Consider the following 26,307-nt stretch of genomic DNA (forward strand, 5'->3'; position numbering starts at 1 on the left):
TCAGAGAGGAGGCTGCTGCATCAACACTGTCGAAAGACCTTCCCCCGCTAAGCAAGATCAGTATCTGCGGCACACCCTCCAACCGTCTGCTGCCGGAGGAGGCAGTAAATACATTGTCTCTGGCGTACTGCAGAGCTGCCCCCGTGTTGAGGGGTCTACCACCTTTGTGTCTCAGACCTCTGACACGGTCAAGAACCTCTTCCTTTGTCGTGTAGCTATTTAGATAGAAATGGACCTCGGCTTCTCTACTGTACTGCACCACAGAAACACGGTCTCTGTTTGCCTCTATGGTGTTCTGCTCCACTACTCTCTGCACAAAATCACGCATGGCTGGGAAAGAATTCCTAGTGCCATCTGAACCGTCCAGAAGAAACACTATGTCCTTTCTGGGAGTGACGTAATCAGCTAGGAGGGGGAAAACAGCATCATTAACACCAAGTAATGTGCATAACGTTCATAAACCTTCAGAATGACACATCAGTTCATCACCTCATTAACTCTCTAAGCCAGGGATGGGCAACTCCGGTCCTCGAGGGCCACTTTCCTGCAGAGTTTAGAGTTTGGCTCCAACCCTAATTAAACACACCTTATCAAGCTAATCAATGTTTTCAGGATTATTAAAAAATAATTTTTGTCAGGGTTGGAGCTAAACTCTGCAGGACCGGAGGACTCTGCAGGACTCTGCAGGGTTGGAGCTAAACTCTCAAGGACCGGAGTTGCCTATCCCTGCTCTAAGCTATGGTTAAAAAAAGTAGGGACTTCACAAAGAAAAACGAGACACAGCATATTGCAAAGTACTGCAACGCACGTACCGGTAACAGTCTGTGAAGTTGGAGTGATGGGAATTGATACATTCTTGACAGAGGCCAGCAGCTGCTCTTGGACATTTGGAAGCTCAATGAAGTCGGACACGGACAGCGCATAATTGGGGTCGTATGAAATTCTCTGCAATTCTCTGCTATCAGAGCCCCTCGATCCTATTCCAAAAGTCAAGATGCCAAGCTCTTTCAGAGAGGAGGCTGCTGCCTCAACACTGTCAAATGACCTTCCCCCGCTAAGCAAAACCAGTATCTGCGGCACACCCTCCAACCGTCTGCTGCCGGAGGAGGCAGTAAATACATTGTCTATGACGTACTGGAGCGCTGCCCCCGTGTGGAGGGGTCTGCCTCCTTTGTGCCTCAGACCTCTGACACTGTTAAGAATTTCTTCCTTTGTCTCGTACGTGTTTAGATAGAAATGGGCCTCTGGGTCTCTGCTGTACTGGACCACAGAAACGTGATCTCTGTTCTCAGCTACTTCCAATTTCTCCACCATTCTTTGCACAAATTCTTTCATTGCTGGGAACCCATTCCTAGTGGCATCCGATCCATCCAGCAGGAAGACAACATCTCTCCTCTGTCTACGGCCCTCAGCTAAAAACAGACATATTCGTGGGTCAAGTGGGGGACATTGTAAGGAGAGAAAAAAAACGAAAAAAAAAAAACAGAATGCATTACACACTTGGCGCTCGATCATGCTCTTTGTGTTTACGATATTGCGTCACCTTCCGTCAAGTTTTACTCTTCAGGAGGAAATACATTTCCTTCTGTAACTCATTAGAACTAGAGCAACAATATGGCACATTTCTCTACGACCATAATAAAAGGAGAGGAATTACAGGAAGCCGGTTTGGCTTTTTTCTTACCTATCGTGGTGGTGGTGATAGACGTTGCCTCTACAAAGGCTGTGTTAATGTTGGTGAAAATCTGCTGTTGAACACTGGGAAGGTCAGCAAAGTCACTCACTGAAAGTGCATAACTAGGCTCATTGGAGATCTTCTGGAGTTCCCTGCTGTCTGAGCTCCTCGACCCTATCGCAAAGATAAGCACTCCCAGCTCTTTCAGGGATGAGGCTGGTGTGTCAACATTATCAAATGACTTTCCACCACTCAGCAGGATCAGTAACTGAGCCACACCTTCTACAAGTCTGCTTCCAGAGGAGGCAGGGAAGACATTGTCCCTCACGTACTGCAGAGCTGCCCCTGTGTTGAGGGGTCTCCCTCCTTTGTGCCTCAGACCCCTGAGCGTGTCAAGCACGTCCTCCTTTCTTGAGTATGTGTTAAGATAGAAATGGGCCTCTGGATCTCTGCTGTACTGGACCACAGACACATGGTCTCTTTTCTCAGACACATTCAGTCTCTCCACCATCCTCTCAACAAAGTCACGCATTGCAGGGAAAGAGCTCCTTGTGCCATCTGAACCATCCAGCAGGAACACAACATCCCTCCTAGCCATCCCTCGCTCAGCTATGGGTAATGGAATGGAACACAAAGTCACGTGAGCCCTGGGTATCTGATATTGTCTGTGGACGTGTGTGTGCTCTAGCCGGTAACTACACAGGGCAAAAAAAAAAAAAAAAAAAAACGCTCCTATCCTTTCATCTATTTTACAGCCAATCTAACAGTCAAATGTTAATACTGTCTGCTAAAATAGCATCTCATTTGGGCCAGAGTAAAACTGCCTAAGCTTACTGAATACGTCAAAATGAGGTCTACAATTTAAATGATGTTTTCATCAAAAGACAAAAACTGTGCCTAAAACTGATGAACGAGCGAATACAAAAACACTTTAAAACTCAACACTGCCTAACCCCCCAGAGAGTTCAAATCCATTGCTTGTTAGGCTAATTTCCCCCACCTCTGCTAACATGCATCGCTAACATAAACCATTTAGTGTCTACGGCACGCTTTGCAAGGAGGGCTCAGTGTGCTGTTTTCTAGAGACGTGTGATAATCTGTCTTACCCGCCACAGTAGGTGTCATCGGCTTGACTCGTACAAGCACGTTGTTGAGGGAGCTGATAAACTGCTGCTGGACACTGGGAAGGTCAGAGAATTCATTGATGGGCTGTGCATAGGTAGGGTCGTTGGCAATTCTCTGCACCTCTCTGCTCGAATTTCTGGTGCCGATGCCAAAAATCAAGATTCCGCTCTCTTTTAGGGCGGAGGCAGGTGTATCTATGTTATCGCTTGACCGTCCTCCACTGAGGAGGATAAGAATCTGAGGGACACCCTGTTGCTTTCTACTCCCCGCAGAGGCGGTGAAGACACTGTCCCTCACGTACTGGAGAGCTGCCCCTGTGTTGAGGGGTCTCCCTCCTCTATGCCTCAGACCTCTGACAGTGTTCAGGATCTCCACTTTTGTTGCGTAGGTATTCAGATAAAAATTGACCTCAGCGTCTCTACTGTACTGCACCACAGAAACACGTTCTCTGTTTGCCTCTATGTCGAATTGCTCCACTACTCTTTGCACAAAATCACGCATTGCTGGGAATGTATTTCTAGTGCCATCTGAACCGTCCAGCATAAACACTACGTCCTTTCTGGGTATGGCGTCATCAGCTAGGAGAAGAAATCAGCATCATTAACACCAAGTCATTTCAAAACATCTTAAAAATGTCACATGAATTCAACCACCTCATCGTCTACCTAAGCTTTGGGTAATGGTCCCGCTGCTCATTACTACTTAGCGAGACCAACAAAGCAAAGCCTGTGAGCTGGCTGTCATAAAGTTATGCCATGCACATACCAGTGAGAGTTGGTGAAGTTGGAGTGATTGGCATTGCAACAGCCTGGACAGAGGCCAGCAGCTGCTCTTGGACATTTGGAAGCTCACTGAAGTCGGACACGGAAAGAGCATAATTGGGGTCGTATGAGATTCTCTGCAGTTCTCTGCTATCAGAGCCCCTCGATCCAATTCCAAAGGTCAAGATGCCAAGCTCTTTCAGAGAGGAGGCTGCTGCATCAACACTGTCGAAAGACCTTCCCCCGCTAAGCAAGATCAGTATCTGCGGCACACCCTCCAACCGTCTGCTGCCGGAGGAGGCAGTAAATACATTGTCTCTGGCGTACTGCAGAGCTGCCCCCGTGTTGAGGGGTCTACCACCTTTGTGTCTCAGACCTCTGACACGGTCAAGAACCTCTTCCTTTGTCGTGTAGCTATTTAGATAGAAATGGACCTCGGCTTCTCTACTGTACTGCACCACAGAAACACGGTCTCTGTTTGCCTCTATGGTGTTCTGCTCCACTACTCTCTGCACAAAATCACGCATGGCTGGGAAAGAATTCCTAGTGCCATCTGAACCGTCCAGAAGAAACACTATGTCCTTTCTGGGAGTGACGTAATCAGCTAGGAGGGGGAAAACAGCATCATTAACACCAAGTAATGTGCATAACGTTCATAAACCTTCAGAATGACACATCAGTTCATCACCTCATTAACTCTCTAAGCCAGGGATGGGCAACTCCGGTCCTCGAGGGCCACTTTCCTGCAGAGTTTAGAGTTTGGCTCCAACCCTAATTAAACACACCTTATCAAGCTAATCAATGTTTTCAGGATTATTAAAAAATAATTTTTGTCAGGGTTGGAGCTAAACTCTGCAGGACCGGAGGACTCTGCAGGACTCTGCAGGGTTGGAGCTAAACTCTCAAGGACCGGAGTTGCCTATCCCTGCTCTAAGCTATGGTTAAAAAAAGTAGGGACTTCACAAAGAAAAACGAGACACAGCATATTGCAAAGTACTGCAACGCACGTACCGGTAACAGTCTGTGAAGTTGGAGTGATGGGAATTGATACATTCTTGACAGAGGCCAGCAGCTGCTCTTGGACATTTGGAAGCTCAATGAAGTCGGACACGGACAGCGCATAATTGGGGTCGTATGAAATTCTCTGCAATTCTCTGCTATCAGAGCCCCTCGATCCTATTCCAAAAGTCAAGATGCCAAGCTCTTTCAGAGAGGAGGCTGCTGCCTCAACACTGTCAAATGACCTTCCCCCGCTAAGCAAAACCAGTATCTGCGGCACACCCTCCAACCGTCTGCTGCCGGAGGAGGCAGTAAATACATTGTCTATGACGTACTGGAGCGCTGCCCCCGTGTGGAGGGGTCTGCCTCCTTTGTGCCTCAGACCTCTGACACTGTTAAGAATTTCTTCCTTTGTCTCGTACGTGTTTAGATAGAAATGGGCCTCTGGGTCTCTGCTGTACTGGACCACAGAAACGTGATCTCTGTTCTCAGCTACTTCCAATTTCTCCACCATTCTTTGCACAAATTCTTTCATTGCTGGGAACCCATTCCTAGTGGCATCCGATCCATCCAGCAGGAAGACAACATCTCTCCTCTGTCTACGGCCCTCAGCTAAAAACAGACATATTCGTGGGTCAGGTGGGGGACATTGTAAGGAGAGAAAAAAAACGAAAAAAAAAAAAAACAGAATGCATTACACACTTGGCGCTCGATCATGCTCTTTGTGTTTACGATATTGCGTCACCTTCCGTCAAGTTTTACTCTTCAGGAGGAAATACATTTCCTTCTGTAACTCATTAGAACTAGAGCAACAATATGGCACATTTCTCTACGACCATAATAAAAGGAGAGGAATTACAGGAAGCCGGTTTGGCTTTTTTCTTACCTATCGTGGTGGTGGTGATAGACGTTGCCTCTACAAAGGCTGTGTTAATGTTGGTGAAAATCTGCTGTTGAACACTGGGAAGGTCAGCAAAGTCACTCACTGAAAGTGCATAACTAGGCTCATTGGAGATCTTCTGGAGTTCCCTGCTGTCTGAGCTCCTCGACCCTATCGCAAAGATAAGCACTCCCAGCTCTTTCAGGGATGAGGCTGGTGTGTCAACATTATCAAATGACTTTCCACCACTCAGCAGGATCAGTAACTGAGCCACACCTTCTACAAGTCTGCTTCCAGAGGAGGCAGGGAAGACATTGTCCCTCACGTACTGCAGAGCTGCCCCTGTGTTGAGGGGTCTCCCTCCATTGTGCCTCAGACCCCTGAGCGTGTCAAGCACGTCCTCCTTTCTTGAGTATGTGTTAAGATAGAAATGGGCCTCTGGATCTCTGCTGTACTGGACCACAGACACATGGTCTCTTTTCTCAGACACATTCAGTCTCTCCACCATCCTCTCAACAAAGTCACGCATTGCAGGGAAAGAGCTCCTTGTGCCATCTGAACCATCCAGCAGGAACACAACATCCCTCCTAGCCATCCCTCGCTCAGCTATGGGTAATGGAATGGAACACAAAGTCACGTGAGCCCTGGGTATCTGATATTGTCTGTGGACGTGTGTGTGCTCTAGCCGGTAACTACACAGGGCAACAAAAAAAAAAAAAAAAAAACGCTCCTATCCTTTCATCTATTTTACAGCCAATCTAACAGTCAAATGTTAATACTGTCTGCTAAAATAGCATCTCATTTTGGCCAGAGTAAAACTGCCTAAGCTTACTGAATACGTCAAAATGAGGTCTACAATTTAAATGATGTTTTCATCAAAAGACAAAAACTGTGCCTAAAACTGATGAACGAGCGAATACAAAAACACTTTAAAACTCAACACTGCCTAACCCCCCAGAGAGTTCAAATCCATTGCTTGTTAGGCTAATTTCCCCCACCTCTGCTAACATGCATCGCTAACATAAACCATTTAGTGTCTACGGCACGCTTTGCAAGGAGGGCTCAGTGTGCTGTTTTCTAGAGACGTGTGATAATCTGTCTTACCCGCCACAGTAGGTGTCATCGGCTTGACTCGTACAAGCACGTTGTTGAGGGAGCTGATAAACTGCTGCTGGACACTGGGAAGGTCAGAGAATTCATTGATGGGCTGTGCATAGGTAGGGTCGTTGGCAATTCTCTGCACCTCTCTGCTCGAATTTCTGGTGCCGATGCCAAAAATCAAGATTCCGCTCTCTTTTAGGGCGGAGGCAGGTGTATCTATGTTATCGCTTGACCGTCCTCCACTGAGGAGGATAAGAATCTGAGGGACACCCTGTTGCTTTCTACTCCCCGCAGAGGCGGTGAAGACACTGTCCCTCACGTACTGGAGAGCTGCCCCTGTGTTGAGGGGTCTCCCTCCTCTATGCCTCAGACCTCTGACAGTGTTCAGGATCTCCACTTTTGTTGCGTAGGTATTCAGATAAAAATTGACCTCAGCGTCTCTACTGTACTGCACCACAGAAACACGTTCTCTGTTTGCCTCTATGTCGAATTGCTCCACTACTCTTTGCACAAAATCACGCATTGCTGGGAATGTATTTCTAGTGCCATCTGAACCGTCCAGCATAAACACTACGTCCTTTCTGGGTATGGCGTCATCAGCTAGGAGAAGAAATCAGCATCATTAACACCAAGTCATTTCAAAACATCTTAAAAATGTCACATGAATTCAACCACCTCATCGTCTACCTAAGCTTTGGGTAATGGTCCCGCTGCTCATTACTACTTAGCGAGATCAACAAAGCAAAGCCTGTGAGCTGGCTGTCATAAAGTTATGCCATGCACATACCAGTGAGAGTTGGTGAAGTTGGAGTGATTGGCATTGCAACAGCCTGGACAGAGGCCAGCAGCTGCTCTTGGACATTTGGAAGCTCACTGAAGTCGGACACGGAAAGAGCATAATTGGGGTCGTATGAGATTCTCTGCAGTTCTCTGCTATCAGAGCCCCTCGATCCAATTCCAAAGGTCAAGATGCCAAGCTCTTTCAGAGAGGAGGCTGCTGCATCAACACTGTCGAAAGACCTTCCCCCGCTAAGCAAGATCAGTATCTGCGGCACACCCTCCAACCGTCTGCTGCCGGAGGAGGCAGTAAATACATTGTCTCTGGCGTACTGCAGAGCTGCCCCCGTGTTGAGGGGTCTACCACCTTTGTGTCTCAGACCTCTGACACGGTCAAGAACCTCTTCCTTTGTCGTGTAGCTATTTAGATAGAAATGGACCTCGGCTTCTCTACTGTACTGCACCACAGAAACACGGTCTCTGTTTGCCTCTATGGTGTTCTGCTCCACTACTCTCTGCACAAAATCACGCATGGCTGGGAAAGAATTCCTAGTGCCATCTGAACCGTCCAGAAGAAACACTATGTCCTTTCTGGGAGTGACGTAATCAGCTAGGAGGGGGAAAACAGCATCATTAACACCAAGTAATGTGCATAACGTTCATAAACCTTCAGAATGACACATCAGTTCATCACCTCATTAACTCTCTAAGCCAGGGATGGGCAACTCCGGTCCTCGAGGGCCACTTTCCTGCAGAGTTTAGAGTTTGGCTCCAACCCTAATTAAACACACCTTATCAAGCTAATCAATGTTTTCAGGATTATTAAAAAATAATTTTTGTCAGGGTTGGAGCTAAACTCTGCAGGACCGGAGGACTCTGCAGGACTCTGCAGGGTTGGAGCTAAACTCTCAAGGACCGGAGTTGCCTATCCCTGCTCTAAGCTATGGTTAAAAAAAGTAGGGACTTCACAAAGAAAAACGAGACACAGCATATTGCAAAGTACTGCAACGCACGTACCGGTAACAGTCTGTGAAGTTGGAGTGATGGGAATTGATACATTCTTGACAGAGGCCAGCAGCTGCTCTTGGACATTTGGAAGCTCAATGAAGTCGGACACGGACAGCGCATAATTGGGGTCGTATGAAATTCTCTGCAATTCTCTGCTATCAGAGCCCCTCGATCCTATTCCAAAAGTCAAGATGCCAAGCTCTTTCAGAGAGGAGGCTGCTGCCTCAACACTGTCAAATGACCTTCCCCCGCTAAGCAAAACCAGTATCTGCGGCACACCCTCCAACCGTCTGCTGCCGGAGGAGGCAGTAAATACATTGTCTATGACGTACTGGAGCGCTGCCCCCGTGTGGAGGGGTCTGCCTCCTTTGTGCCTCAGACCTCTGACACTGTTAAGAATTTCTTCCTTTGTCTCGTACGTGTTTAGATAGAAATGGGCCTCTGGGTCTCTGCTGTACTGGACCACAGAAACGTGATCTCTGTTCTCAGCTACTTCCAATTTCTCCACCATTCTTTGCACAAATTCTTTCATTGCTGGGAACCCATTCCTAGTGGCATCCGATCCATCCAGCAGGAAGACAACATCTCTCCTCTGTCTACGGCCCTCAGCTAAAAACAGACATATTCGTGGGTCAAGTGGGGGACATTGTAAGGAGAGAAAAAAAACGAAAAAAAAAAAACAGAATGCATTACACACTTGGCGCTCGATCATGCTCTTTGTGTTTACGATATTGCGTCACCTTCCGTCAAGTTTTACTCTTCAGGAGGAAATACATTTCCTTCTGTAACTCATTAGAACTAGAGCAACAATATGGCACATTTCTCTACGACCATAATAAAAGGAGAGGAATTACAGGAAGCCGGTTTGGCTTTTTTCTTACCTATCGTGGTGGTGGTGATAGACGTTGCCTCTACAAAGGCTGTGTTAATGTTGGTGAAAATCTGCTGTTGAACACTGGGAAGGTCAGCAAAGTCACTCACTGAAAGTGCATAACTAGGCTCATTGGAGATCTTCTGGAGTTCCCTGCTGTCTGAGCTCCTCGACCCTATCGCAAAGATAAGCACTCCCAGCTCTTTCAGGGATGAGGCTGGTGTGTCAACATTATCAAATGACTTTCCACCACTCAGCAGGATCAGTAACTGAGCCACACCTTCTACAAGTCTGCTTCCAGAGGAGGCAGGGAAGACATTGTCCCTCACGTACTGCAGAGCTGCCCCTGTGTTGAGGGGTCTCCCTCCTTTGTGCCTCAGACCCCTGAGCGTGTCAAGCACGTCCTCCTTTCTTGAGTATGTGTTAAGATAGAAATGGGCCTCTGGATCTCTGCTGTACTGGACCACAGACACATGGTCTCTTTTCTCAGACACATTCAGTCTCTCCACCATCCTCTCAACAAAGTCACGCATTGCAGGGAAAGAGCTCCTTGTGCCATCTGAACCATCCAGCAGGAACACAACATCCCTCCTAGCCATCCCTCGCTCAGCTATGGGTAATGGAATGGAACACAAAGTCACGTGAGCCCTGGGTATCTGATATTGTCTGTGGACGTGTGTGTGCTCTAGCCGGTAACTACACAGGGCAAAAAAAAAAAAAAAAAAAAACGCTCCTATCCTTTCATCTATTTTACAGCCAATCTAACAGTCAAATGTTAATACTGTCTGCTAAAATAGCATCTCATTTGGGCCAGAGTAAAACTGCCTAAGCTTACTGAATACGTCAAAATGAGGTCTACAATTTAAATGATGTTTTCATCAAAAGACAAAAACTGTGCCTAAAACTGATGAACGAGCGAATACAAAAACACTTTAAAACTCAACACTGCCTAACCCCCCAGAGAGTTCAAATCCATTGCTTGTTAGGCTAATTTCCCCCACCTCTGCTAACATGCATCGCTAACATAAACCATTTAGTGTCTACGGCACGCTTTGCAAGGAGGGCTCAGTGTGCTGTTTTCTAGAGACGTGTGATAATCTGTCTTACCCGCCACAGTAGGTGTCATCGGCTTGACTCGTACAAGCACGTTGTTGAGGGAGCTGATAAACTGCTGCTGGACACTGGGAAGGTCAGAGAATTCATTGATGGGCTGTGCATAGGTAGGGTCGTTGGCAATTCTCTGCACCTCTCTGCTCGAATTTCTGGTGCCGATGCCAAAAATCAAGATTCCGCTCTCTTTTAGGGCGGAGGCAGGTGTATCTATGTTATCGCTTGACCGTCCTCCACTGAGGAGGATAAGAATCTGAGGGACACCCTGTTGCTTTCTACTCCCCGCAGAGGCGGTGAAGACACTGTCCCTCACGTACTGGAGAGCTGCCCCTGTGTTGAGGGGTCTCCCTCCTCTATGCCTCAGACCTCTGACAGTGTTCAGGATCTCCACTTTTGTTGCGTAGGTATTCAGATAAAAATTGACCTCAGCGTCTCTACTGTACTGCACCACAGAAACACGTTCTCTGTTTGCCTCTATGTCGAATTGCTCCACTACTCTTTGCACAAAATCACGCATTGCTGGGAATGTATTTCTAGTGCCATCTGAACCGTCCAGCATAAACACTACGTCCTTTCTGGGTATGGCGTCATCAGCTAGGAGAAGAAATCAGCATCATTAACACCAAGTCATTTCAAAACATCTTAAAAATGTCACATGAATTCAACCACCTCATCGTCTACCTAAGCTTTGGGTAATGGTCCCGCTGCTCATTACTACTTAGCGAGACCAACAAAGCAAAGCCTGTGAGCTGGCTGTCATAAAGTTATGCCATGCACATACCAGTGAGAGTTGGTGAAGTTGGAGTGATTGGCATTGCAACAGCCTGGACAGAGGCCAGCAGCTGCTCTTGGACATTTGGAAGCTCACTGAAGTCGGACACGGAAAGAGCATAATTGGGGTCGTATGAGATTCTCTGCAGTTCTCTGCTATCAGAGCCCCTCGATCCAATTCCAAAGGTCAAGATGCCAAGCTCTTTCAGAGAGGAGGCTGCTGCATCAACACTGTCGAAAGACCTTCCCCCGCTAAGCAAGATCAGTATCTGCGGCACACCCTCCAACCGTCTGCTGCCGGAGGAGGCAGTAAATACATTGTCTCTGGCGTACTGCAGAGCTGCCCCCGTGTTGAGGGGTCTACCACCTTTGTGTCTCAGACCTCTGACACGGTCAAGAACCTCTTCCTTTGTCGTGTAGCTATTTAGATAGAAATGGACCTCGGCTTCTCTACTGTACTGCACCACAGAAACACGGTCTCTGTTTGCCTCTATGGTGTTCTGCTCCACTACTCTCTGCACAAAATCACGCATGGCTGGGAAAGAATTCCTAGTGCCATCTGAACCGTCCAGAAGAAACACTATGTCCTTTCTGGGAGTGACGTAATCAGCTAGGAGGGGGAAAACAGCATCATTAACACCAAGTAATGTGCATAACGTTCATAAACCTTCAGAATGACACATCAGTTCATCACCTCATTAACTCTCTAAGCCAGGGATGGGCAACTCCGGTCCTCGAGGGCCACTTTCCTGCAGAGTTTAGAGTTTGGCTCCAACCCTAATTAAACACACCTTATCAAGCTAATCAATGTTTTCAGGATTATTAAAAAATAATTTTTGTCAGGGTTGGAGCTAAACTCTGCAGGACCGGAGGACTCTGCAGGACTCTGCAGGGTTGGAGCTAAACTCTCAAGGACCGGAGTTGCCTATCCCTGCTCTAAGCTATGGTTAAAAAAAGTAGGGACTTCACAAAGAAAAACGAGACACAGCATATTGCAAAGTACTGCAACGCACGTACCGGTAACAGTCTGTGAAGTTGGAGTGATGGGAATTGATACATTCTTGACAGAGGCCAGCAGCTGCTCTTGGACATTTGGAAGCTCAATGAAGTCGGACACGGACAGCGCATAATTGGGGTCGTATGAAATTCTCTGCAATTCTCTGCTATCAGAGCCCCTCGATCCTATTCCAAAAGTCAAGATGCCAAGCTCTTTCAGAGAGGAGGCTGCTGCCTCAACACTGTCAAATGACCTTCCCCCGCTAAGCAAAACCAGTATCTGCGGCACACCCTCCAACCGTCTGCTGCCGGAGGAGGCAGTAAATACATTGTCTATGACGTACTGGAGCGCTGCCCCCGTGTGGAGGGGTCTGCCTCCTTTGTGCCTCAGACCTCTGACACTGTTAAGAATTTCTTCCTTTGTCTCGTACGTGTTTAGATAGAAATGGGCCTCTGGGTCTCTGCTGTACTGGACCACAGAAACGTGATCTCTGTTCTCAGCTACTTCCAATTTCTCCACCATTCTTTGCACAAATTCTTTCATTGCTGGGAACCCATTCCTAGTGGCATCCGATCCATCCAGCAGGAAGACAACATCTCTCCTCTGTCTACGGCCCTCAGCTAAAAACAGACATATTCGTGGGTCAGGTGGGGGACATTGTAAGGAGAGAAAAAAAACGAAAAAAAAAAAAAACAGAATGCATTACACACTTGGCGCTCGATCATGCTCTTTGTGTTTACGATATTGCGTCACCTTCCGTCAAGTTTTACTCTTCAGGAGGAAATACATTTCCTTCTGTAACTCATTAGAACTAGAGCAACAATATGGCACATTTCTCTACGACCATAATAAAAGGAGAGGAATTACAGGAAGCCGGTTTGGCTTTTTTCTTACCTATCGTGGTGGTGGTGATAGACGTTGCCTCTACAAAGGCTGTGTTAATGTTGGTGAAAATCTGCTGTTGAACACTGGGAAGGTCAGCAAAGTCACTCACTGAAAGTGCATAACTAGGCTCATTGGAGATCTTCTGGAGTTCCCTGCTGTCTGAGCTCCTCGACCCTATCGCAAAGATAAGCACTCCCAGCTCTTTCAGGGATGAGGCTGGTGTGTCAACATTATCAAATGACTTTCCACCACTCAGCAGGATCAGTAACTGAGCCACACCTTCTACAAGTCTGCTTCCAGAGGAGGCAGGGAAGACATTGTCCCTCACGTACTGCAGAGCTGCCCCTGTGTTGAGGGGTCTCCCTCCATTGTGCCTCAGACCCCTGAGCGTGTCAAGCACGTCCTCCTTTCTTGAGTATGTGTTAAGATAGAAATGGGCCTCTGGATCTCTGCTGTACTGGACCACAGACACATGGTCTCTTTTCTCAGACACATTCAGTCTCTCCACCATCCTCTCAACAAAGTCACGCATTGCAGGGAAAGAGCTCCTTGTGCCATCTGAACCATCCAGCAGGAACACAACATCCCTCCTAGCCATCCCTCGCTCAGCTATGGGTAATGGAATGGAACACAAAGTCACGTGAGCCCTGGGTATCTGATATTGTCTGTGGACGTGTGTGTGCTCTAGCCGGTAACTACACAGGGCAACAAAAAAAAAAAAAAAAAAACGCTCCTATCCTTTCATCTATTTTACAGCCAATCTAACAGTCAAATGTTAATACTGTCTGCTAAAATAGCATCTCATTTTGGCCAGAGTAAAACTGCCTAAGCTTACTGAATACGTCAAAATGAGGTCTACAATTTAAATGATGTTTTCATCAAAAGACAAAAACTGTGCCTAAAACTGATGAACGAGCGAATACAAAAACACTTTAAAACTCAACACTGCCTAACCCCCCAGAGAGTTCAAATCCATTGCTTGTTAGGCTAATTTCCCCCACCTCTGCTAACATGCATCGCTAACATAAACCATTTAGTGTCTACGGCACGCTTTGCAAGGAGGGCTCAGTGTGCTGTTTTCTAGAGACGTGTGATAATCTGTCTTACCCGCCACAGTAGGTGTCATCGGCTTGACTCGTACAAGCACGTTGTTGAGGGAGCTGATAAACTGCTGCTGGACACTGGGAAGGTCAGAGAATTCATTGATGGGCTGTGCATAGGTAGGGTCGTTGGCAATTCTCTGCACCTCTCTGCTCGAATTTCTGGTGCCGATGCCAAAAATCAAGATTCCGCTCTCTTTTAGGGCGGAGGCAGGTGTATCTATGTTATCGCTTGACCGTCCTCCACTGAGGAGGATAAGAATCTGAGGGACACCCTGTTGCTTTCTACTCCCCGCAGAGGCGGTGAAGACACTGTCCCTCACGTACTGGAGAGCTGCCCCTGTGTTGAGGGGTCTCCCTCCTCTATGCCTCAGACCTCTGACAGTGTTCAGGATCTCCACTTTTGTTGCGTAGGTATTCAGATAAAAATTGACCTCAGCGTCTCTACTGTACTGCACCACAGAAACACGTTCTCTGTTTGCCTCTATGTCGAATTGCTCCACTACTCTTTGCACAAAATCACGCATTGCTGGGAATGTATTTCTAGTGCCATCTGAACCGTCCAGCATAAACACTACGTCCTTTCTGGGTATGGCGTCATCAGCTAGGAGAAGAAATCAGCATCATTAACACCAAGTCATTTCAAAACATCTTAAAAATGTCACATGAATTCAACCACCTCATCGTCTACCTAAGCTTTGGGTAATGGTCCCGCTGCTCATTACTACTTAGCGAGATCAACAAAGCAAAGCCTGTGAGCTGGCTGTCATAAAGTTATGCCATGCACATACCAGTGAGAGTTGGTGAAGTTGGAGTGATTGGCATTGCAACAGCCTGGACAGAGGCCAGCAGCTGCTCTTGGACATTTGGAAGCTCACTGAAGTCGGACACGGAAAGAGCATAATTGGGGTCGTATGAGATTCTCTGCAGTTCTCTGCTATCAGAGCCCCTCGATCCAATTCCAAAGGTCAAGATGCCAAGCTCTTTCAGAGAGGAGGCTGCTGCATCAACACTGTCGAAAGACCTTCCCCCGCTAAGCAAGATCAGTATCTGCGGCACACCCTCCAACCGTCTGCTGCCGGAGGAGGCAGTAAATACATTGTCTCTGGCGTACTGCAGAGCTGCCCCCGTGTTGAGGGGTCTACCACCTTTGTGTCTCAGACCTCTGACACGGTCAAGAACCTCTTCCTTTGTCGTGTAGCTATTTAGATAGAAATGGACCTCGGCTTCTCTACTGTACTGCACCACAGAAACACGGTCTCTGTTTGCCTCTATGGTGTTCTGCTCCACTACTCTCTGCACAAAATCACGCATGGCTGGGAAAGAATTCCTAGTGCCATCTGAACCGTCCAGAAGAAACACTATGTCCTTTCTGGGAGTGACGTAATCAGCTAGGAGGGGGAAAACAGCATCATTAACACCAAGTAATGTGCATAACGTTCATAAACCTTCAGAATGACACATCAGTTCATCACCTCATTAACTCTCTAAGCCAGGGATGGGCAACTCCGGTCCTCGAGGGCCACTTTCCTGCAGAGTTTAGAGTTTGGCTCCAACCCTAATTAAACACACCTTATCAAGCTAATCAATGTTTTCAGGATTATTAAAAAATAATTTTTGTCAGGGTTGGAGCTAAACTCTGCAGGACCGGAGGACTCTGCAGGACTCTGCAGGGTTGGAGCTAAACTCTCAAGGACCGGAGTTGCCTATCCCTGCTCTAAGCTATGGTTAAAAAAAGTAGGGACTTCACAAAGAAAAACGAGACACAGCATATTGCAAAGTACTGCAACGCACGTACCGGTAACAGTCTGTGAAGTTGGAGTGATGGGAATTGATACATTCTTGACAGAGGCCAGCAGCTGCTCTTGGACATTTGGAAGCTCAATGAAGTCGGACACGGACAGCGCATAATTGGGGTCGTATGAAATTCTCTGCAATTCTCTGCTATCAGAGCCCCTCGATCCTATTCCAAAAGTCAAGATGCCAAGCTCTTTCAGAGAGGAGGCTGCTGCCTCAACACTGTCAAATGACCTTCCCCCGCTAAGCAAAACCAGTATCTGCGGCACACCCTCCAACCGTCTGCTGCCGGAGGAGGCAGTAAATACATTGTCTATGACGTACTGGAGCGCTGCCCCCGTGTGGAGGGGTCTGCCTCCTTTGTGCCTCAGACCTCTGACACTGTTAAGAATTTCTTCCTTTGTCTCGTACGTGTTTAGATAGAAATGGGCCTCTGGGTCTCTGCTGTACTGGACCACAGAAACGTGATCTCTGTTCTCAGCTACTTCCAATTTCTCCACCATTCTTTGCACAAATTCTTTCATTGCTGGGAACCCATTCCTAGTGGCATCCGATCCATCCAGCAGGAAGACAACATCTCTCCTCTGTCTACGGCCCTCAGCTAAAAACAGACATATTCGTGGGTCAGGTGGGGGACATTGTAAGGAGAGAAAAAAAACGAAAAAAAAAAAAACAGAATGCATTACACACTTGGCGCTCGATCATGCTCTTTGTGTTTACGATATTGCGTCACCTTCCGTCAAGTTTTACTCTTCAGGAGGAAATACATTTCCTTCTGTAACTCATTAGAACTAGAGCAACAATATGGCACATTTCTCTACGACCATAATAAAAGGAGAGGAATTACAGGAAGCCGGTTTGGCTTTTTTCTTACCTATCGTGGTGGTGGTGATAGACGTTGCCTCTACAAAGGCTGTGTTAATGTTGGTGAAAATCTGCTGTTGAACACTGGGAAGGTCAGCAAAGTCACTCACTGAAAGTGCATAACTAGGCTCATTGGAGATCTTCTGGAGTTCCCTGCTGTCTGAGCTCCTCGACCCTATCGCAAAGATAAGCACTCCCAGCTCTTTCAGGGATGAGGCTGGTGTGTCAACATTATCAAATGACTTTCCACCACTCAGCAGGATCAGTAACTGAGCCACACCTTCTACAAGTCTGCTTCCAGAGGAGGCAGGGAAGACATTGTCCCTCACGTACTGCAGAGCTGCCCCTGTGTTGAGGGGTCTCCCTCCTTTGTGCCTCAGACCCCTGAGCGTGTCAAGCACGTCCTCCTTTCTTGAGTATGTGTTAAGATAGAAATGGGCCTCTGGATCTCTGCTGTACTGGACCACAGACACATGGTCTCTTTTCTCAGACACATTCAGTCTCTCCACCATCCTCTCAACAAAGTCACGCATTGCAGGGAAAGAGCTCCTTGTGCCATCTGAACCATCCAGCAGGAACACAACATCCCTCCTAGCCATCCCTCGCTCAGCTATGGGTAATGGAATGGAACACAAAGTCACGTGAGCCCTGGGTATCTGATATTGTCTGTGGACGTGTGTGTGCTCTAGCCGGTAACTACACAGGGCAAAAAAAAAAAAAAAAAAAAACGCTCCTATCCTTTCATCTATTTTACAGCCAATCTAACAGTCAAATGTTAATACTGTCTGCTAAAATAGCATCTCATTTTGGCCAGAGTAAAACTGCCTAAGCTTACTGAATACGTCAAAATGAGGTCTACAATTTAAATGATGTTTTCATCAAAAGACAAAAACTGTGCCTAAAACTGATGAACGAGCGAATACAAAAACACTTTAAAACTCAACACTGCCTAACCCCCCAGAGAGTTCAAATCCATTGCTTGTTAGGCTAATTTCCCCCACCTCTGCTAACATGCATCGCTAACATAAACCATTTAGTGTCTACGGCACGCTTTGCAAGGAGGGCTCAGTGTGCTGTTTTCTAGAGACGTGTGATAATCTGTCTTACCCGCCACAGTAGGTGTCATCGGCTTGACTCGTACAAGCACGTTGTTGAGGGAGCTGATAAACTGCTGCTGGACACTGGGAAGGTCAGAGAATTCATTGATGGGCTGTGCATAGGTAGGGTCGTTGGCAATTCTCTGCACCTCTCTGCTCGAATTTCTGGTGCCGATGCCAAAAATCAAGATTCCGCTCTCTTTTAGGGCGGAGGCAGGTGTATCTATGTTATCGCTTGACCGTCCTCCACTGAGGAGGATAAGAATCTGAGGGACACCCTGTTGCTTTCTACTCCCCGCAGAGGCGGTGAAGACACTGTCCCTCACGTACTGGAGAGCTGCCCCTGTGTTGAGGGGTCTCCCTCCTCTATGCCTCAGACCTCTGACAGTGTTCAGGATCTCCACTTTTGTTGCGTAGGTATTCAGATAAAAATTGACCTCAGCGTCTCTACTGTACTGCACCACAGAAACACGTTCTCTGTTTGCCTCTATGTCGAATTGCTCCACTACTCTTTGCACAAAATCACGCATTGCTGGGAATGTATTTCTAGTGCCATCTGAACCGTCCAGCATAAACACTACGTCCTTTCTGGGTATGGCGTCATCAGCTAGGAGAAGAAATCAGCATCATTAACACCAAGTCATTTCAAAACATCTTAAAAATGTCACATGAATTCAACCACCTCATCGTCTACCTAAGCTTTGGGTAATGGTCCCGCTGCTCATTACTACTTAGCGAGATCAACAAAGCAAAGCCTGTGAGCTGGCTGTCATAAAGTTATGCCATGCACATACCAGTGAGAGTTGGTGAAGTTGGAGTGATTGGCATTGCAACAGCCTGGACAGAGGCCAGCAGCTGCTCTTGGACATTTGGAAGCTCACTGAAGTCGGACACGGAAAGAGCATAATTGGGGTCGTATGAGATTCTCTGCAGTTCTCTGCTATCAGAGCCCCTCGATCCAATTCCAAAGGTCAAGATGCCAAGCTCTTTCAGAGAGGAGGCTGCTGCATCAACACTGTCGAAAGACCTTCCCCCGCTAAGCAAGATCAGTATCTGCGGCACACCCTCCAACCGTCTGCTGCCGGAGGAGGCAGTAAATACATTGTCTCTGGCGTACTGCAGAGCTGCCCCCGTGTTGAGGGGTCTACCACCTTTGTGTCTCAGACCTCTGACACGGTCAAGAACCTCTTCCTTTGTCGTGTAGCTATTTAGATAGAAATGGACCTCGGCTTCTCTACTGTACTGCACCACAGAAACACGGTCTCTGTTTGCCTCTATGGTGTTCTGCTCCACTACTCTCTGCACAAAATCACGCATGGCTGGGAAAGAATTCCTAGTGCCATCTGAACCGTCCAGAAGAAACACTATGTCCTTTCTGGGAGTGACGTAATCAGCTAGGAGGGGGAAAACAGCATCATTAACACCAAGTAATGTGCATAACGTTCATAAACCTTCAGAATGACACATCAGTTCATCACCTCATTAACTCTCTAAGCCAGGGATGGGCAACTCCGGTCCTCGAGGGCCACTTTCCTGCAGAGTTTAGAGTTTGGCTCCAACCCTAATTAAACACACCTTATCAAGCTAATCAATGTTTTCAGGATTATTAAAAAATAATTTTTGTCAGGGTTGGAGCTAAACTCTGCAGGACCGGAGGACTCTGCAGGACTCTGCAGGGTTGGAGCTAAACTCTCAAGGACCGGAGTTGCCTATCCCTGCTCTAAGCTATGGTTAAAAAAAGTAGGGACTTCACAAAGAAAAACGAGACACAGCATATTGCAAAGTACTGCAACGCACGTACCGGTAACAGTCTGTGAAGTTGGAGTGATGGGAATTGATACATTCTTGACAGAGGCCAGCAGCTGCTCTTGGACATTTGGAAGCTCAATGAAGTCGGACACGGACAGCGCATAATTGGGGTCGTATGAAATTCTCTGCAATTCTCTGCTATCAGAGCCCCTCGATCCTATTCCAAAAGTCAAGATGCCAAGCTCTTTCAGAGAGGAGGCTGCTGCCTCAACACTGTCAAATGACCTTCCCCCGCTAAGCAAAACCAGTATCTGCGGCACACCCTCCAACCGTCTGCTGCCGGAGGAGGCAGTAAATACATTGTCTATGACGTACTGGAGCGCTGCCCCCGTGTGGAGGGGTCTGCCTCCTTTGTGCCTCAGACCTCTGACACTGTTAAGAATTTCTTCCTTTGTCTCGTACGTGTTTAGATAGAAATGGGCCTCTGGGTCTCTGCTGTACTGGACCACAGAAACGTGATCTCTGTTCTCAGCTACTTCCAATTTCTCCACCATTCTTTGCACAAATTCTTTCATTGCTGGGAACCCATTCCTAGTGGCATCCGATCCATCCAGCAGGAAGACAACATCTCTCCTCTGTCTACGGCCCTCAGCTAAAAACAGACATATTCGTGGGTCAGGTGGGGGACATTGTAAGGAGAGAAAAAAAACGAAAAAAAAAAAAACAGAATGCATTACACACTTGGCGCTCGATCATGCTCTTTGTGTTTACGATATTGCGTCACCTTCCGTCAAGTTTTACTCTTCAGGAGGAAATACATTTCCTTCTGTAACTCATTAGAACTAGAGCAACAATATGGCACATTTCTCTACGACCATAATAAAAGGAGAGGAATTACAGGAAGCCGGTTTGGCTTTTTTCTTACCTATCGTGGTGGTGGTGATAGACGTTGCCTCTACAAAGGCTGTGTTAATGTTGGTGAAAATCTGCTGTTGAACACTGGGAAGGTCAGCAAAGTCACTCACTGAAAGTGCATAACTAGGCTCATTGGAGATCTTCTGGAGTTCCCTGCTGTCTGAGCTCCTCGACCCTATCGCAAAGATAAGCACTCCCAGCTCTTTCAGGGATGAGGCTGGTGTGTCAACATTATCAAATGACTTTCCACCACTCAGCAGGATCAGTAACTGAGCCACACCTTCTACAAGTCTGCTTCCAGAGGAGGCAGGGAAGACATTGTCCCTCACGTACTGCAGAGCTGCCCCTGTGTTGAGGGGTCTCCCTCCTTTGTGCCTCAGACCCCTGAGCGTGTCAAGCACGTCCTCCTTTCTTGAGTATGTGTTAAGATAGAAATGGGCCTCTGGATCTCTGCTGTACTGGACCACAGACACATGGTCTCTTTTCTCAGACACATTCAGTCTCTCCACCATCCTCTCAACAAAGTCACGCATTGCAGGGAAAGAGCTCCTTGTGCCATCTGAACCATCCAGCAGGAACACAACATCCCTCCTAGCCATCCCTCGCTCAGCTATGGGTAATGGAATGGAACACAAAGTCACGTGAGCCCTGGGTATCTGATATTGTCTGTGGACGTGTGTGTGCTCTAGCCGGTAACTACACAGGGCAAAAAAAAAAAAAAAAAAAAACGCTCCTATCCTTTCATCTATTTTACAGCCAATCTAACAGTCAAATGTTAATACTGTCTGCTAAAATAGCATCTCATTTTGGCCAGAGTAAAACTGCCTAAGCTTACTGAATACGTCAAAATGAGGTCTACAATTTAAATGATGTTTTCATCAAAAGACAAAAACTGTGCCTAAAACTGATGAACGAGCGAATACAAAAACACTTTAAAACTCAACACTGCCTAACCCCCCAGAGAGTTCAAATCCATTGCTTGTTAGGCTAATTTCCCCCACCTCTGCTAACATGCATCGCTAACATAAACCATTTAGTGTCTACGGCACGCTTTGCAAGGAGGGCTCAGTGTGCTGTTTTCTAGAGACGTGTGATAATCTGTCTTACCCGCCACAGTAGGTGTCATCGGCTTGACTCGTACAAGCACGTTGTTGAGGGAGCTGATAAACTGCTGCTGGACACTGGGAAGGTCAGAGAATTCATTGATGGGCTGTGCATAGGTAGGGTCGTTGGCAATTCTCTGCACCTCTCTGCTCGAATTTCTGGTGCCGATGCCAAAAATCAAGATTCCGCTCTCTTTTAGGGCGGAGGCAGGTGTATCTATGTTATCGCTTGACCGTCCTCCACTGAGGAGGATAAGAATCTGAGGGACACCCTGTTGCTTTCTACTCCCCGCAGAGGCGGTGAAGACACTGTCCCTCACGTACTGGAGAGCTGCCCCTGTGTTGAGGGGTCTCCCTCCTCTATGCCTCAGACCTCTGACAGTGTTCAGGATCTCTACTTTTGTTGCGTAGGTATTCAGATAAAAATTGACCTCAGCGTCTCTACTGTACTGCACCACAGAAACACGTTCTCTGTTTGCCTCTATGTCGAATTGCTCCACTACTCTTTGCACAAAATCACGCATTGCTGGGAATGTATTTCTAGTGCCATCTGAACCGTCCAGCATAAACACTACGTCCTTTCTGGGTATGGCGTCATCAGCTAGGAGAAGAAATCAGCATCATTAACACCAAGTCATTTCAAAACATCTTAAAAATGTCACATGAATTCAACCACCTCATCGTCTACCTAAGCTTTGGGTAATGGTCCCGCTGCTCATTACTACTTAGCGAGATCAACAAAGCAAAGCCTGTGAGCTGGCTGTCATAAAGTTATGCCATGCACATACCAGTGAGAGTTGGTGAAGTTGGAGTGATTGGCATTGCAACAGCCTGGACAGAGGCCAGCAGCTGCTCTTGGACATTTGGAAGCTCACTGAAGTCGGACACGGAAAGAGCATAATTGGGGTCGTATGAGATTCTCTGCAGTTCTCTGCTATCAGAGCCCCTCGATCCAATTCCAAAGGTCAAGATGCCAAGCTCTTTCAGAGAGGAGGCTGCTGCATCAACACTGTCGAAAGACCTTCCCCCGCTAAGCAAGATCAGTATCTGCGGCACACCCTCCAACCGTCTGCTGCCGGAGGAGGCAGTAAATACATTGTCTCTGGCGTACTGCAGAGCTGCCCCCGTGTTGAGGGGTCTACCACCTTTGTGTCTCAGACCTCTGACACGGTCAAGAACCTCTTCCTTTGTCGTGTAGCTATTTAGATAGAAATGGACCTCGGCTTCTCTACTGTACTGCACCACAGAAACACGGTCTCTGTTTGCCTCTATGGTGTTCTGCTCCACTACTCTCTGCACAAAATCACGCATGGCTGGGAAAGAATTCCTAGTGCCATCTGAACCGTCCAGAAGAAACACTATGTCCTTTCTGGGAGTGACGTAATCAGCTAGGAGGGGGAAAACAGCATCATTAACACCAAGTAATGTGCATAACGTTCATAAACCTTCAGAATGACACATCAGTTCATCACCTCATTAACTCTCTAAGCCAGGGATGGGCAACTCCGGTCCTCGAGGGCCACTTTCCTGCAGAGTTTAGAGTTTGGCTCCAACCCTAATTAAACACACCTTATCAAGCTAATCAATGTTTTCAGGATTATTAAAAAATAATTTTTGTCAGGGTTGGAGCTAAACTCTGCAGGACCGGAGGACTCTGCAGGACTCTGCAGGGTTGGAGCTAAACTCTCAAGGACCGGAGTTGCCTATCCCTGCTCTAAGCTATGGTTAAAAAAAGTAGGGACTTCACAAAGAAAAACGAGACACAGCATATTGCAAAGTACTGCAACGCACGTACCGGTAACAGTCTGTGAATTTGGAGTGATGGGAATTGATACATTCTTGACAGAGGCCAGCAGCTGCTCTTGGACATTTGGAAGCTCAATGAAGTCGGACACGGACAGCGCATAATTGGGGTCGTAGGAAATTCTCTGCAATTCTCTGCTATCAGAGCCCCTCGATCCTATTCCAAAAGTCAAGATGCCAAGCTCTTTCAGAGAGGAGGCTGCTGCCTCAACATTGTCAAATGACCTTCCCCCGCTAAGCAAAACCAGTATCTGCGGCACACCCTCCAACCGTCTGCTGCCGGAGGAGGCAGTAAATACATTGTCTATGACGTACTGGAGCGCTGCCCCCGTGTGGAGGGGTCTGCCTCCTTTGTGCCGCAGACCTCTGACACTGTCAAGAATTTCTTCCTTTGTCTCGTACGTGTTTAGATAGAAATGGGCCTCTGCGTCTCTGCTGTACTGGACCACAGAAACGTGATCTCTGTTCTCAGCTACTTCCAATTTCTCCACCATGCTTTGCACAAATTCTTTCATTGCTGGGAACCCATTCCTAGTGGCATCCGATCCATCCAGCAGGAAGACAACATCTCTCCTCTGTCTACGGCCCTCAGCTAAAAACAGACATAGTCGTGGGTCAGGTGGGGGACATTGTAAGGAGAGAAAAACAAACAAACAAAAAAACAGAATGCATTACACACTTGGCGCTCGATCATTCTTTTTGTGTTTTCGATATTGGGTCACCTTCCGTAAAGTTTTACTCTTCAGGAGGAAATACATTTCCTTCTGCAACTCATTAGAACTAGAGCAACAATATGGCACATTTCTCTACGACCATAATAAAAGGAGAGGAATTACAGGAAGCTGGTTTGGCTTTTTTCTTACCTATCGTGGTGGTGGTGATAGATGTTCCCTCTACAAAGGCTGTGTTAATGTTGGTTAAAATCTGCTGTTGAACACTAGGAAGGTCAGCAAAGTCACTCACTGAGAGTGCATAACTAGGCTCATTGGAGATCTTCTGGAGTTCCCTGCTGTCTGAGCTCCTCGACCCTATCGCAAAGATAAGCACTCCCAGCTCTTTCAGGGATGAGGCTGGTATGTCAACATTATCAAATGACTTTCCACCACTCAGCAGGATCAGTAACTGAGGCACACCTTCTACAAGTCTGCTTCCAGAGGAGGCAGTGAAGACATTGTCCCTCACGTACTGCAGAGCTGCCCCTGTGTTGAGGGGTCTCCCTCCTTTGTGCCTCAGACCCCTGAGCGTGTCAAGCACGTCCTCCTTTCTTGAGTATGTGTTAAGATAGAAATGGGAATCTGGATCTCTGCTGTACTGGACCACAGACACATGGTCTCTTTTCTCAGACACATTCAGTCTCTCCACCATCCTCTCAACAAAGTCACGCATTGCAGGGAAAGAGCTCCTTGTGCCATCTGAACCATCCAGCAGGAACACAACATCCCTCCTAGCCATCCCTCGCTCAGCTATGGGTAATGTAATGGAACACAAAGTCACGTGAGCCCTGGGTATCTGATATTGTCTGTGGATGTGTGTGTGCTCTAGCCGGTAACTACAAAAGGCAAAAAAACTAAAAAACGCTCCTATCCTTTCATCTATTTTACAGCCAATCTAACAGTCAAATGTTATTACTGTCTGCTAAAATAGCATCTCATTTGGGCCAGAGTAAAACTGCCTAAGCTTACTGAATACGGCAAAATGAGGTCTACAATTTAAATGATATTTTCATCAAAAGACAAAAACTGTGCCTAAAACTGATGAACGAGCGAATACACAAACACTTTAAAACTCAAAACTGCTGAACCCCCCAGAGAGTTCAAATCCATTGTGTGTTAGGCTAATTTCCCCCGCTTCTGCTAACATGCATCGCTAACATAAACCATTTAGTGTCTACGGCACGCTTTGCAAGGAGGGCTCAGTGTGCTGTTTTCTAGAGACGTGTGATAATCTGTCTTACCCGCCGCAGTAGGTGTCATCGACTTGACTCGTACAAGCACGTTGTTGAGGGAGCTGATAAACTGCTGCTGGACACTGGGAAGGTCAGAGAATTCATTGATGGGCTGTGCATAGGTAGGGTCGTTGGCAATTCTCTGCACCTCTCTGCTCGAATTTCTGGTGCCGATGCCAAAAATCAAGATTCCGCTCTCTTTTAGGGCGGAGGCAGGTGTATCTATGTTATCGCTTGACCGTCCTCCACTGAGGAGGATAAGAATCTGAGGGACACCCTCTTGCTTTCTACTCCCCGCAGAGGTGGTGAAGACACTGTCCCTCACGTACTGGAGAGCTGCCCCTGTGTTGAGGGGTCTCCCTCCTCTATGCCTCAGACCTCTGACAGTGTTCAGGATCTCCACTTTTGTTGCGTAGGTATTCAGATAAAAATTGACCTCAGCGTCTCTACTGTACTGCACCACAGAAACACGGTCTCTGTTTGCCTCTATGTCGAATTGCTCCACTACTCTTTGCACAAAATCACGCATTGCTGGGAATGTATTTCTAGTGCCATCTGAACCGTCCAGCATAAACACTATGTCCTTTCTGGGTATGGCGTCATCAGCTAGGAAAAGAAATCAGCATCATTAACACCAAGTAATTTCAAAACATCTTAAAAATGTCACATGAATTCAACCACCTCATCGACTACCTAAGCTTTGGGTAATGGTCCCGCTGCTCATTACTACTTAGCGAGATCAACAAAGCAAAGCCTGTGAGCTGGCTGTCATAAAGTTATGCCATGCACATACCAGTGAGAGTTGGTGAAGTTGGAGTGATTGGCATTGCAACAGCCTGGACAGAGGCCAGCAGCTGCTCTTGGACATTTGGAAGCTCACTGAAGTCGGACACGGAAAGAGCATAATTGGGGTCGTATGAGATTCTCTGCAGTTCTCTGCTATCAGAGCCCCTCGATCCAATTCCAAAGGTCAA

The 26,307-nt window shown here is 47.2% G+C and overlaps 2 protein-coding genes across 2 annotated transcripts; both read right to left on the reverse strand.

Annotated features, from left to right (window-relative positions):
- Nucleotides 1–3,749, reverse strand: LOC143723128 (collagen alpha-3(VI) chain-like). The gene is made up of 6 exons (XM_077215119.1): nucleotides 3,566–3,749; nucleotides 2,782–3,378; nucleotides 1,685–2,284; nucleotides 813–1,412; nucleotides 76–405; nucleotides 1–26 (listed from the first exon to the last, which is right to left on the reverse strand). The coding sequence occupies exons 1-6, from the start codon at nucleotides 3,597–3,599 to the stop codon at nucleotides 1–3; spliced, it is 2,187 nt and encodes a 728-aa protein (XP_077071234.1). The 5' UTR covers nucleotides 3,600–3,749.
- An 11-nt stretch (nucleotides 3,750–3,760) lies between these two features.
- LOC143723129 (uncharacterized) lies at nucleotides 3,761–25,917 on the reverse strand. The gene is made up of 25 exons (XM_077215120.1): nucleotides 25,343–25,917; nucleotides 24,252–24,851; nucleotides 23,381–23,980; nucleotides 22,374–22,973; nucleotides 21,590–22,186; nucleotides 20,493–21,092; nucleotides 19,620–20,219; nucleotides 18,613–19,212; nucleotides 17,829–18,425; nucleotides 16,732–17,331; nucleotides 15,859–16,458; nucleotides 14,852–15,451; nucleotides 14,068–14,664; nucleotides 12,970–13,569; nucleotides 12,096–12,695; nucleotides 11,089–11,688; nucleotides 10,305–10,901; nucleotides 9,208–9,807; nucleotides 8,336–8,935; nucleotides 7,329–7,928; nucleotides 6,545–7,141; nucleotides 5,447–6,046; nucleotides 4,573–5,172; nucleotides 3,836–4,165; nucleotides 3,761–3,786 (listed from the first exon to the last, which is right to left on the reverse strand). The coding sequence occupies exons 1-25, from the start codon at nucleotides 25,902–25,904 to the stop codon at nucleotides 3,761–3,763; spliced, it is 14,103 nt and encodes a 4,700-aa protein (XP_077071235.1). The 5' UTR covers nucleotides 25,905–25,917.
- Between the last annotated feature and the right edge of the window lie 390 nt (nucleotides 25,918–26,307).

Source organism: Siphateles boraxobius, unplaced genomic scaffold (assembly GCF_051911475.1).
Source record: "Siphateles boraxobius isolate OS27281-9 unplaced genomic scaffold, OSU_SipBor_1 7, whole genome shotgun sequence".
Classification (NCBI taxonomy): Eukaryota; Metazoa; Chordata; class Actinopteri; order Cypriniformes; family Leuciscidae; genus Siphateles; species Siphateles boraxobius.

What these genes read in the sequence shown, in the direction of transcription:
- LOC143723128 (XM_077215119.1), bottom strand. Translation starts at nt 3,599, where the DNA reads ATGCCAATCACTCCAACTTCACCAACTCTCACTG. An exon ending in GATGACACCTACTGTGGCGG is followed by an intron (nt 2,285 to 2,781) that starts GTAAGACAGATT and finishes CATTACCCATAG; the next exon opens with CTGAGCGAGGGATGGCTAGG. An exon ending in CGGCAGCAGACGGTTGGAGG is followed by an intron (nt 27 to 75) that starts GTGTGCCGCAGA and finishes GTCTTTCGACAG; the next exon opens with TGTTGATGCAGCAGCCTCCT.
- LOC143723129 (XM_077215120.1), bottom strand. Translation starts at nt 25,904, where the DNA reads ATGCTGGACGGTTCAGATGGCACTAGAAATACATTCCCAGCAATGCGT. An exon ending in TATCACCACCACCACGATAG is followed by an intron (nt 16,459 to 16,731) that starts GTAAGAAAAAAG and finishes GTCTGTTTTTAG; the next exon opens with CTGAGGGCCGTAGACAGAGG. An exon ending in AACTTCACAGACTGTTACCG is followed by an intron (nt 11,689 to 12,095) that starts GTACGTGCGTTG and finishes TCCCCCTCCTAG; the next exon opens with CTGATTACGTCACTCCCAGA.